Source organism: Arvicola amphibius, chromosome 6, assembly GCF_903992535.2.
Source record: "Arvicola amphibius chromosome 6, mArvAmp1.2, whole genome shotgun sequence".
In the NCBI taxonomy this organism is placed as follows: Eukaryota; Metazoa; Chordata; class Mammalia; order Rodentia; family Cricetidae; genus Arvicola; species Arvicola amphibius.
Genome location: NC_052052.2, coordinates 145,390,428 through 145,403,829, shown reverse-complemented (window position 1 = coordinate 145,403,829; position 13,402 = coordinate 145,390,428). Strand labels below are relative to the sequence as shown.

General features: G+C 50.7%; 1 protein-coding gene across 1 annotated transcript in view; it reads right to left on the bottom strand.

Moving 5' to 3' along the window:
• The window catches only part of Wnk2 (WNK lysine deficient protein kinase 2), a 112,198-nt gene that overhangs the window by 46,489 nt on the left and 52,307 nt on the right, over window positions 1–13,402 (bottom strand). Inside the window, 4 exon segments of the mRNA XM_038333561.1 lie at window positions 486–685; window positions 3,893–4,184; window positions 11,480–11,699; window positions 13,123–13,211. Of these exon segments, the coding sequence (XP_038189489.1) occupies window positions 486–685; window positions 3,893–4,184; window positions 11,480–11,699; window positions 13,123–13,211 (801 nt within the window).

Here is a 13,402-nt window from a genome sequence, read left to right as displayed (position 1 = left end):
GCCCTGTGCAAATACTGAAAATGCCTTCCTGCTTCAACCCCATTTTCCTCCCCAACTTTCAACAGCTCTGCTACCTAAGGGAGACATGCCAGGGGGTCTCAGCTATTCCCTAGGACAATGGACAGAGACAAATTCCAAAGCTCTGTTATCACAAATGATACATTTCTGTCATCTCTGGGATAGACCAGAAAAGACCCCAATGTGCCAGCATCATGCACCTGTGTGGTATTGGTGACAACCTCAGGATAAGGCTGGTTGGTTCTACCACAGTTCCCCGAGTCACGGGTACCCTAAGGTCTGTTTCCAGATATTCCACACTCTCTATCCAGGGGTTCTTCACAACTAAGGCCCCTCAGCCTACAGTTCTTCAGCTCCCAGCAAAAGGAAATGTGGCTGGGAGTTGACTATCGGGTACTCTAACCCGACCATAACACGGTCCAGACAAGAGGCAAAGAGGACAGAGCAGGGGTGGCTCTCAAACTTACCACAGTGGCCGGCTGTTGGAAAGCCCCTAGTGCAGGCAGGTTGTGGGTCAGGCCAGGCCCCTCACTCACAGGGGGGCTGCATACACACGAGGCTGGGGTTGGAGTCGTGTCCACAAGGGAGCTGAGCACCATGCTCTGCTGGCTGCTCTGGGAGTCCGAGTACACAGTGGAGCCCTGGCCACTGTCGAAAGTGCTGTCCGCTGCAGGGGACCAAAGTAGAAGTTAGTGTGTACACCTCTAAATGTCATCTCCCTGGCGCTTCAGGCAAGCAGAATGGCTTGTTCCTGGATTCCTTCATCAAGACTAGGTCTGGGCTGTTTTCATGAATACTGTTTAAACTGCTACCTGCTAGGCAGCAGCGGGAGGTCTCAGGCCTCCTGTGCCCCTGGCCTGAAGCTCTGGTAGGCAAGGTTAGCTATCCCACTGGAAACAAATCCTGTCATTCCCTGCCCACTCTGGTTTACAGGTGCAGAGGCTGCCCTTCTCGGATGGTACTTGGCAAGACAGCCTGCCCACATAGTCATCCAGTGAAGAATGAAAACCGGAAACCTATCTGAAACAGCACTTTGAGGTTACTGCTTCCAGATTCCAAAAGCCACAGGCTTTACAATTTGCCACCAAAACACGAAGCTATTTGCACAAGGGGTTGCCTTTCAGAGAGAGTACTCTGTCCACTGATAATTTAAGCCAAGTGAAGGGTAAGTCTTGTGGCTCTGCACTACTAATTTTTCCAAAGAGTGATTTTAACCTAGAGAAAACATAAGGAATGCTGATGTTTAATTGGGCAAAACCAATTAGACAAGCGGCTCTAGTTTTTAATGAGCCAACTGCTCATTAGAGTGACCATTTCTACCTAGACAGACAGAAAAGGAGGGGGGAGAAAAGGGAGTGGAAGAGGGAAGTGGGAAAGAAAAGAAGGTGACCGTCAGGCTAACAAGATTCAAGAGGCACCAACTCTCGCCATGTGCGCAACACTTTAAATACCGCAAGTGATTTGTACAGATGACTTGTATAATTAAAATTTCATTTTTGGAGATGGCTACTGCCCCCTACAATAGCTGTACTGTCAGGGTCCTCAACACAAGTGTTATGGCAGTAGAAGCTACCTGCTCAGCTTAGGCGGGACTGCTGGTGGAAAAAATAGTGAAAGTTCACGTAGCAAGGTACCGCCCAACACAGGTGTGTGTGTGTGTGTGTGTGTGTGTGTGAGAGAGAGAGAGAGAGAGAGAGAGAGAGAGAGAGAGAGAGAGAGAGAGAGAGAGAGACAGCCTGTAAAGTGCAGAGTGCAGGTCCTGCTCAGGCAATGTGTTGTCTGGCGCCCTTATCAGCCATGAAGCATAGAATGGTCAGCCACTTGCAGAAAGGTCAAACTCTTGTAGCCAGGTGAGAAAATGCAGAAGGGCATTTGAGGGTGCTGTCCATGACTAAAGAAATGGGAATGAGGGTGTGCATGTATGTGTTCATATTATATCTTCATATCACACATGCAAGGACAGATGAGTATATTCATTTTTGTTTGTTTGTTTTTATTGTTTGAGGCAGGGTTTCTCTGTGTAGCCCTGGCTGTCCTGGAACTTGCTCTGTAGACCAAGCTAGTATCAAACTTAAGAGATTTGCCTGCTTCTGCTTCCTGGGTGCTGGGATTAAAGGTGTGTGCCACTACCGCCTAGCAAGTATATTCATGCATGTCCACATGAATATTTCCATGTGTGGAGGTGCACACATATTCTCACCTGTGTATGTGAATGCCTATACACTTATGTCTGTGTCAGTATGATGTGTGATGTATGTATGTTTTTATAAGCGTGGAGTATCTGTATATAAGGGTATGCATACTGGGTATGCATCTGTACATACATGCTATCTGTCTGCCTGTGTGTGTGTCCACATGTGGATGATACATGCAGATCACCTCTGGAAAGCAGTTAAAAGACTTGCGGCATCTGTTGCCTCTGGGAGGGTAAGTGACTTGCCTGCAAACCTTTAGGGGTTTAAAATTCTGAAAGATAAGTACCAGCCATCTATTTTAAAGAAAATATAGTAAGTGAGCAAAAGCCCTCTGAGAAGGCCAGCCATGGCCTCTGTACTTAGCCCTTGGGTGTCCTGAGTCACATAGGAAAGGGATCTGGTGGCAGAGAAGTCCTACACCGAACATGAATTCATGGCCTTCTCTCCATCTCCGTGGGATTTTCTCATATTGGGTCACCCCAACCTTCAGCATCTAACCACAAGAGGGACATTGTTTAGAGATCCCAAACTGGGTATGAGAGGCAGAGCTCAGCTTGGAACGGAGTAAATAGTGGGCAAAGCACTTCAAAGTGAGGGCTGCTCATTTGCATCTAAGTAGTTGTCTTGGAAGCTACTGGAGCCATGAATGAAGAGGGCTGCATATTAAATAAACAGGGTTTCAGTCTTTCCACATGAACAATCTCAAATATTGGCCTGGGCAGGTCACTGGGCCCTGCGGATCTGTTCCAGGCTAGTTCACAGAGTGGGAAAAGCCATGTCTCCTGTCTCAGCTCACTGCTGAGTTTTCAAACATGGAAGGCAAGCAGGGCACTGACCGCCTATCCTGAAAAAGTACTGGATCCTCTCATGAAGTCTGCATCCAATCTACCTCAAGAAAAACAACACTTTGTGGAGGGACAAACGGTCTCAGAGGTTTCTATAGAAGACAGTAGCAGAGATAAGAGTCCCAGTGATAAGCACCCTAGAAAAGACAGCTACCACTCAGTCCATTGCAGTCACCCACTTCAAAGACTGGGTGATGGCACCTCGCTTGACCTGACAAGGCCAGAACTGATCCTCCCAGAGAATAAAGAGCCAGTAGCCAGCCCACAGATTGACAACGTGAAGCCGAGGTGGAAATGGCTCCCTCAGAGCCTACGAGGCCACGCACATCTGACCTGAGAAGCCAGACTCCAGCAAGCTTTAACCCCTCTGGTCAAGAATCACTGAGAAATGTACTGAAAACCCAATCTTTTCCCTGAAACAATCATCCAAACCCTATAGGGCAGGCAGTGGGAACAAGCCTGGGCTTGCCAAGGAACCAGCCCCCATGTGTCCTAGCACCTGGGGGCCATCTGTTAGCCCTATTGCCCCTTGATATGCCCCTTAAAAGATCATCATGTGCCCCTGGCACCAAGGTAGCTAGCAAGAAGTGACCTTGGAACAGGAGACCAAAGCTTCAGGGGACCACCTATAGCTAAAACCAATAGACCCAGTTACCTGAGAACAGCCTGGGGCTCACCAGACTGAGGCAGGAGCTTACCAGGGACCTGCCTTTCTCACAGAGTGTAGTAATAAAAGATAAGGACTCTGTTTGACTTTGCCCTGAAGTTGGTTATGCTGGTTGTGGTAGAAGGAAGGACACAGTTGGCCATGGTGACCCCATTCCAGGTACTCACAGGCTAAGGAGGTAACGCTAGCTGGCAAGGTAGGGGGTAGGAGATGCTGGTCAGCCTCAGGTTCCTCAGGTTCTGGCAGTCCAGGCTGACCACTCTGTGCATGGTAGGTCACTTGGACCTGCAGGGGTGTTGGTAGACCCTTGGCCTTGTCAGGGCTGCCTGAGTCCTTTGGCTCCTGAGACTGCAGCGCAGGCCAGATCCTCTCACGCCGCCACTGAATTAGTGCTACCCGGTCACGGATGGACTTGGCCACAATCTTCACATCACTCTCATGGAAAAATCCAGAATCAATCTGCAAAGGTAGACACACAGTCAAGCATCCTGGGGATCAGCCATCCTGCACGCACCACTTACACACACGTACACACCCTACTGCCTAGGATTACCCTACTGTCTACCGTCGTTCTCAGTTCCCTCATGAGTGCCGACTCCCAACGCCTGCCTTTGAGGTTTACAGGCTCCAGGTGCGGGGTGGCAGTTCATGCCCAGCAAATATTCACCGACCTCATAAACCCTGACCTGGGAAGAGGAGACCCATTTGGTCATTGGAAAGCAGTATGGGGACCATATGGGCCTGGCAAAACCCTAAACCCCCTCCACCAGCAGAGTATTCCACGATCTCCAAGAAACACAGTGAGCTCACTGGGAATATCTGTGGCAAAGTCACTTCCTGAGACAGGTCCCTACTAAAGCTCTGTTAGCTGGACTACAGGGGCTGACAGGGACTGGTGAAGAGTCAGGATTAGGTTCCTTCCCTTCATGAAGACCTCAGTACTAGAGACTTTGTGGGGATGCGAGAGAGAGAACTCAATGAAGAAGACCAGAGTTCACAATCTCACAAGAAATTCCAGCTCCAGGGGATCCACCACCCTCTTCTGGACTCTGGGGGCACTGCACACATGGATGTATTACCTACCGCTACTGCCACCACCCTGCCCCTAGACACATACACTAAAAATAAATCTTTTTTAAAAGAAAAAAAGAATAAATTTTTTTTAATATTTATTTATTTATTTATTTATTTATTATGTATACAATATTCTGTCTGTGTGTATGCCTGCATGCCAGAAGAGGGCACCAGACCCCATTAGAGATGGTTGTGAGCCACCATGTGGTTGCTGGGAATCGAACTCAGGACCTTTGGAAGAGCAGGCAATGCTCTTAACCTCTGAGCCATCTCTCCAGCCCCAGAATAAATTTTTTTTTTAAAGTCAAGGTTTTACTGTGTATCCCTAGCTATGTAGATCAGGCTGACCTTGAACTCAGAGATCCATTTGCTTCTCCTTCCTGAGAGCTGGGATTAAAGGTGTGCACCCCCATGCCCAACAAGAAAAATAAATAAATTTTAAAAAGACTAGATGGGCTCTTGACTGGAACATTGCAGGGTAGGGATACAGGGGTGTCCTAGTGTGGGAACTGGGATATACAAAGAACACGTGTGATGGGCAGCACAGTCAGAGGGCAGTGACAGCGTGAGACAGCCAGGCTCCTCCCACACAGAAAGGCCGGAATGTGGAATAGACCCATGGTACTGCTTGGTCCCCACACTACAGTCATGGATGAACCCGGAGGCACATGGATGGCACTTGTGTATGAACATGCAGATAACATGTCCCCGTCAAGTGTGTCTACCCTGAGGGCCCAATAACAACATCCACAATCCTGAGAGGCCACAGGAAACCAGAGCTGCCCTTGGCACGGTAGCTCAGGGCTGGGGCAGGTCAAGGAAGATGAGCCAACTGCCTGGACACGCTCAGGGAAGGACAGGGACGTGCAAAGTGGCATGGGAGCTGGTACTGGGGCAAATCCAGGACATGGGAACATCAGAATGAGCAGCAACACGGTGATGCTGTAAAGGGCATTCCTGCAAATCACAGCACACAGTTTGCAGACCACCTGTGGGAGCAGGAAGGACAGGGTATCTATCCTTTGGAATCAGGTAGGGAAGTACGGAGGGTCTCACTCACCCCTTCTATTTCTTTCTTTCCACGACTGTCTCTTTGCATGTCCCTACACCTCCTATACCCCCTTTCTCTCAAGGCATTACTGCTCGGGGTGAAGCCACATCATGAGTTGCTCTCTCTGGAGACCCACCAGCAGGGAACTCTGCTACACGGGCCACCAGCCCTGGCTGACACCTGACTGTGCCTCATGAGAGGCCCTAAGCCACCCGCTTCCCCCAGACTGAGGACTGCATAGGCTGGAGCACTCTGAGCAGTATGGCTGGGGTAGTCTGCTGTGAGGTTGTTAACATCTAAGTAGAACTGTACTGTGTTCCCTCAGAGCAAGTATCCTCCACAACAGAGTGGACAGAAGCATAAGCCCCAGGCAGGCCGCAGTGACAAAGAGGCTCCTTCTCTGAGATTCCTAGGATGTATCACCTACCCTAGGGGGCATCTGAGTTCCTCCCAAGTGTCAGGCCACAGAAGGCAGGGGACTGAAGACCTGAGGAGCCCCATAATAGTGGCCCAACGCTTGGACACCAAAGATCTGTGCAGCCCGGGGAAGGGATAGTGGTGGCGTGCTGATGACATTTAGGTTCTGAACGCAGGAAAACCCCTGCTTCCTAGGAAACAACAGGCAGGAATGTACTCGGGGTGACGGGTGCTAAGCAGCAGCTCACTCTCAAACAGTACGTGGTGGAGGTGGGAGTCCTCCCAGGGAGCTGGTCCAGGTCATCTCAACGCTGTTTATTTTGAAAGACAATTGTGCTGGTGAGAGAGATTCCCCAGGAAAATGTCCCAGGTGAAAGCCTCACTGACCCCAGCATGGGCATAAGCAGTCTGGGTACGTGGCCAAGGAAAGAGTCCAAAGAGGGGAGGCCAGAGGACACAGAATCCTCTGTGGGATCCGCATACTTTCAGGGCCTGTGGTTCAGCCGCCATCTTGGGGGAGAAGCTTCCCAACAGCAGGACAGTCCACACCCCCAGAGATGAGGCCCCAGGGGAGACCAAATGAGGGGTCTTCTGTCCTTAGAACCAGCAGCAGCCTCTTTCCAAGGACTTCAAGTCCGACCACAGAGACCTTTGTGAGGCAGCTGGGGCTGGACAGGCTAGAATGACCCAAGTCAGTTGTGATCCAGAGTGAGTGGCCCACGGCGGGTAATAACTGTTGCTGATCCCTGGAGCAGGTCTACAAAGGCAGCCAGAGCAGGAAGCATGCCATCCACAAAATCCCAAGCAGCCTCAGTTCACATTAAAGACAGTTGGCCACTCCTGCCATTTTGTAGGATGTTTGCTCTGAGGTGCCATGCCTCTACTGGGCAAGGACTACCTGACCAGGGTTGGCAAAGAGAACGCCCTTCACATACGCTACAGTTATTTCCATTTTCTGCAACACTCCCGTCATCCCCAGGATGGGCCTAGCTGCCTCTTGCCCAGTACCCCGAGAACCTGCCATACTTAACCTCATTCTGCCATGCGGACCTACATCCCCACCCTATAACACATCTTCATCTTCATCCCCCTCCTGGTAGCTCCAGGTCTCATCTGGATTCTAGGGTGCCTGTGGCACCTCACACCTGTGTAGCCTCCGGAGTCTAGGATCTTAGCCAGACTCACATGTTGCTACCTGGTGACTCTCTCTGCAGCCCAGGGAGGGACTAGTGGCCTGGACAGTAATGACCTTAGGGTTTTAAATACGCACAATGAAGAAGGGCAAAGTTGGAAACTTGACAAGTTTCCTAGGGTCCAGGACCCATCCTAAGGCCCAGTAAGAGCCCGGCAGAGCTAGGAGATGGGCCATGTGTGGCTGTTCACAAAACAGAGCCCTCATAGGGGAAATGTAGAGCTTTCAATTTGCAACATGTGGCAACAAGGCTTGTCAGAGTGGGGATACACACTGTTTTTTTAAATTATTTATTATTATTATTATTATTATTATTACTATTACATTATTTTTTGAGACAAGGTTTCTCTGTGTAGTCCTGGTTGTTTTGGTACCTGCTCTGTAGACCAGGCTGGTCTCAAATTCAGAGATCCGCCTGCCTCTGCCTCCCAAGTGCTGGGATTAAAGGTGTGCACCACCACCACCTGGCATTTATTATTATTCTTTAAGTTGATACAAGTCATGTCCTTTCTACATGGGTGCCCTTTTTATAGATGCCATGCCTTATAATGGAAAGAAAACACAGTTTGAGGCAGGAGATGGTGATAAGGTGTGGGAGGGGAGAAGATTCACGAGAAGGTGCTGGGCCCAGGAACTTCCCTGGAACTAATACAGGAACATAGCCTGGGACTTCAGCCAGAAGGCAAGGACCAGCTAAGGTGACTGACCCACAGTAGCCCTATCCTGTGGGAAGTCCTGTCTCCCACCTGATGACAAGCAGGAACAGGATAGAGCCTTGGGTGTCAACTGCTCTGGAAGCAGTGAAGCAGCATCCAGGCAGGGCACACAGGGTTCACCTGGGTTTAGGACACTGTCTTTCAGGTAACTGAAGACAAATGAGAAGCTGAGGTCTGGGTGAAGCCCAGATACTCAGAATCTACCTGCTGGGGATCCTGGGCATCATCCTGGAAGGACCATCCATGCTGGAATCAATTACACTGAGCCCCAACAGCCCCTTATCACACTGTAGATATCCTGTAGCCCCTGGTCCAAGGCTCTGCTCCCAAATACCTCATGCCCTGCCTGGCCCAGTTCAGAGCAGGCAGAAGCACATTTGCAATGCAACGCTGGCCTCATTTATGAAGGCAAGCGTGTTATTTTACCTAAAGAGACTCTGTCATACTGAAACTACAATGACCAATTATGATCCCCATTCTTACTCTGGTGGCCTCAACAGACATTCCTTGCAAAGCCAGCAGTATGGTTTCCCCCGGATTTCTTCCTTCGACACACACAGGAGACTCTCCCTCCAATCCTTCCCATGTCTATCATTCACAGGCCAGTACCAAGGGCCAGCACAGTGTCCACAGGAAGCTCTCAGGAAGTAGCTGACACTTAACTCCAGCTGCCACACTGTCTGTAGGGGGCATGCCACTTCACACGAGGCTTACTGTTCTCAATAAAAAGCATGGAATGACAGCCGTTAGCATCAGTGAATAGAAACGTGTGCTGGTAGCCGGCTGAATGTATACAGTCACTCTTGACGACTGAATTGGAAAAACACAGTGTACCATATCTAGCTACTACTGGCTACCAGTGTGAGCCACAGAAGACCCTCAGGAAGCATGGAGCTAAAGAGTCCTGTGGAATGTGTTCACAGCAGAAGCTCTTCTGCCTGGGATGGGATCTGAGGCAAGCTTTGAGAGAGTGGGTTGGCCTGGTCACACGGGTGACTGCTTTGTGCATTTTGAGATGATGATACAGCCTGCCCCAGAGAAGCCAGCCTAGACTTCAGCTCAGCAATAATGCGTCACATCCATCCTCATCCTTACTACACCACACAGTTGCTGCACAGGGGAGATACAGCCCTGTCTAGCACACTGGCAGCCCTGGAGGTCTGTTTTCCCTCCAGAAGCTGGAAGTGAGACCCTGCACTCAGTTGTACTTTAGAAGGGCACATCGAGAGGGTCCACCAGGAGCACTCCAGCCTACGGCTGTGGCACCAGGACCTAAGCTCATCCTGAGTGTCTCCTTTCCACCCCAGCTCCCCTGGAGTCATGGATGCCGAGGCCCTGCTGCCAAGCCATTTCTCCTTCCTGCATTGACCTCTGTACAAAAACTAAGCCCACCATGTACCCTGGGCCACATGCTGTAAAAATGTAGTCTTAAGGCAGAGTGGATGCAAGGCTCACAGAGCCCCTCTCTTCTGACTCTGAGCACTCACACATTCCATGGAAACCAGCCTCACAGGGACGTGCCCATTTCTCCAGACAGGAGAAACAAGGAACCCATCATTCTGTGACTTGAGACTTAAGTTTTCAACAGATGTGCTCTGTTCAGTAGAAAGCTCATTTAGGAGCTGGGCACAGTGGGGCAAGACTATAATCCCAGTTGCTTGGGGACTTGAGACAGATGGATCAAAAGTTCAAGGCCTGTCTGGGATAGAGTGAGTTCAAGGTCAGCCTAGGCAAACTAGTGAGAAGGGTTTCAAAATAAAATGTCAAAAGGCAGCCTGGCGCTGTAGTAGAACACTTGCCTAACTGGATTCTAAGGCCCTGGGTTCAAACCTTAGCGGGGAGTGGGGGGATGTAAAAGTAAAACAGGGGCTGAAATACACTTCAGAGGCCGAGTGGGTCTAGGTTCAGTCCCCAGTACCACCAAAAACAGAAAAGAAAAAAATCTTATTTTAAAATAAATTTAAAGAACCTCTGTGACAGCCATGTGAGGCTCTGGTTCATGCCTGCTGTCTTCCCTCTGGATATCAGTGGCATCCTAACTTCTATTTGCCACCTCCTTCACTGCAGCCTTGGAGGCCTTTCTGGACTCCTGTCCCCTGTGGAGTGCTTCTGCTGCTTGTACTAGCTCCACACAGATCTTCATGTCTGCATCCTTCTCCTCTTATCTAAGTCGATTCATCCCTTGTAACCAACAGCACCTATGTTGGTCTCCTGGCCAAGCATGGTGCCCTCAGCCTGTTGTTGCCTGAAACCAGGCGACCAGGCATTCACCTCTGTGCCTTGCCTCATGGCCAGCAAACACACTCCTCAACCTGGTAAGGACACAGACACACAGACACACACCTCCCTCTCTCTCCCTCTCCCTCTCTCTCTCTGACTTCCCTCAGACCCAGAGCAGCATGTCAGTGGCACAAGTTTATAATGAAAATGTCCCATATTGTTGAAGAGTCACCCATCTTGTATGGTATTAAACACTTGAAATGTGGCCAATGAGACCATAATTTAAACTGCAATTTAATTTTAAACCACCTAAATCTTAGAAGGTAATTGTGCATCATGTCTACCATGTTGGATGCTGCTGGCCCAGAGAACTGAGTAGAATAATCTAGTCTGGCATCCAGGCCCTAGAAATTCGTACGCCCTGGCCACTCACCTCTTTGGACGTTAGGGTACCGCAGTAGTGCTGCAGAGCCTGGGCCCGAGCCACTCCTTGCCCTGTAAGGGCTGTTCTGTTCCTTCTCCTTCCCTGGCACCTCACCAGGCTCAATGTCCCTTCCTGAGGCCCAGTCTGACATTCCAAGCAGAAAAGAGGTCTCCCCTCCTCATCCACAGGCAGTGTGACACACCTGTGCTCTCCCATCACCCCTTGAGGTGTTAAAGTACCAAAACCCAAAACAAAACAAGAATACCTCCAAAGCAGGAGGGACAAACCCCATGTTCAAAGCCGCAGTCCTGGAGCAAACTGGCAGAGAGTTTGGTCAAGGCAATCAGGGCCTGTCACTCTCTCCCCTTTGCATCAGATGCCTTCCCTGGACTGTGTGCCAGATGCTCGTCTTGTCTCCCAGGGCCTGTGCAGTGGAGAGCCTTAGCCTTCCTGCCACTGTACACATACACACCTGACCGCACCACAGGGACCCCAAGCCCTTTCTCAGGACTGCCCCCAACCCTCCCATGCATGCTGGCCATTCCCCTGGGGACACATGCCCTTCTGGAAAAGCAATTGATTTGTGATTTTTGTTTTTTCAATTTTGTTTTATCCCAAACTCGCCCACAGTTATCCTGAGCCCCTTTGTATGCACATTACCATTTCCTGGGCCACCTCATCGGGGGTCTCCTTCTCCAAGTCAAAGGTAAACTCTATGGCTCCATTGTCTTTGGGCTTGCCCTTTAGCTTCTTGGGGTCTTCCACCCAAAGCCGCAGGGCGATGGTAGACTTCCTGCCATGGTCCTCCTCTGCAAGTTCCACCCGGACACCCGTGTCCTCCGCGAAGAAGGCATGGCTCAGCAGGTCCTTGATCTCATACCTGGAGAGAAAGTGACTCCCAGGCAGGGCTCAGGACAAGGGGCTTTCACACCCACCTACAGGTGCAGTATCAGGTCAGCACCCAGCACGCTGAGCAGGTTATGCTAGAAAGTTCTTCCACTTCATTCCTGGTGGGCAGCCTCAGCCCCCAGGGGTAGGACACAGGTGTGCACATGAGCATTCCTTAATCCCCAGGAGATGCTGAGAAATTAGGATCTGATATGCTTTTGTTTCTTGTTGCAATCATGTTTTAAGATAAAAAGAAATCACACTCTGTGCCAGGCCACCTGCTAGGCTAGAAATGGATCCTGCTGAGGTACAGGTGAGTGTTCAATCCTCATCAGAGACTCCTGGCTCAGGGTAAATGAGAGGAAGTAGAATCCCCCACACACAAGGAACACACAAAGGTCGCTGGACCTCGCTGCTGCAGTGAGGTGGGTAGGGAGGAAGGAGTGAGGAAGAAGAGAGGCAGACAAAGATAAGCAAGGACTTGCTAGACTGAGGGGTTTGGAGCCAGAACCCAGCCACAGGAGGCTCCACCCAGCCGGCCAGGTCATCTGGCAGCTAGGTGTTGCTACATGATCACTTCTAGGTCCAGAAAGTCACACCTCCCTAACACACGTCCCTAACCACTGTGTCTGGACTTTTCTCCAGTACAAATGCAGTTAATCATACAGCATCCTCTATCATAAATCTGGCTTCCTCTGGGCATCGTGTTGATGGCAATGAACACCAACTACCCGTCCCCACCAATCCTTGAGAATGTCACGTGGATGGGTGAGTATATCCCAGATTGTTTTGAGGGCTAGGAAGGCTAAAAGGCAACCCTAGCTTCCTGGCTGTCCAGCTGGGAAGGGCAATCCTGTTCCAAAGAGGAACTGGGTTTCTAGAACAACTGGGGGGGGGGGGGAGGTTCAGAGGTGAAATCTGCAGCCTGAGAGACGGCTGCAAAGAGTACATTCCTATGTACAACCTGTTGTTCAGAAGGGCTGACGGGGCTGAGGCTCATGAGGAACCTGGGATGGAGATGTTCCTTAAGGGGACGTGGGGACAACTAGAGAGAAAGCAAAGGACAGAGCAAAGGTCTGGGTGCCCCAGCACTTGAGGCTGGGTTAGGAGTCAGGAAAGGATGTTGAGTGCTACACGGCTCACAGCAACTCCCAAGCTTGGTGTCACATAGCTTGAGCCAGCTTGCCTGGCCTGGGAAGTTTGCACAGAGAATGCGGCCCAAAACGCCAGCTGGAGAACCCCCGAGCCCAGGGTGCCGGAGCTCACCCGAGCCCACGGTGCCAGAGCTCACCCAAACCCAGGGTGCTGGAGCTCACCCAAGCCCACGGTGCTGGAGCTCAACCGAGCCCAGGGTGCCAAGCTCTCCAGAGGCCAGGGTACCGGAGCTCACCCGAGCCCATGTGTGCCGAGCTCACCTTTCCTCTTTGTTCTTGCAGATGCACTCGCCAATGATCTCCTTGATCTCGGGATCATGCACCTTCTCGAAGCTGGCTGGCTTGATGCCCTGAGAACAGAGCAGAGTTATCTGGCACGACCCAGAGCTGGAGGAACCATCAACACAACCCAGTGACTCCCCAGGCTCAGCTTGCTATCCAGGGCACTTCTCAGCCTGAGTTCTGGGACCCAGTAGAGCCTGGGGCCTCACTGGGTTGAGGGTGGAGCTATGTTCAGGGAAACTGAGGAGGCCATGAGGCA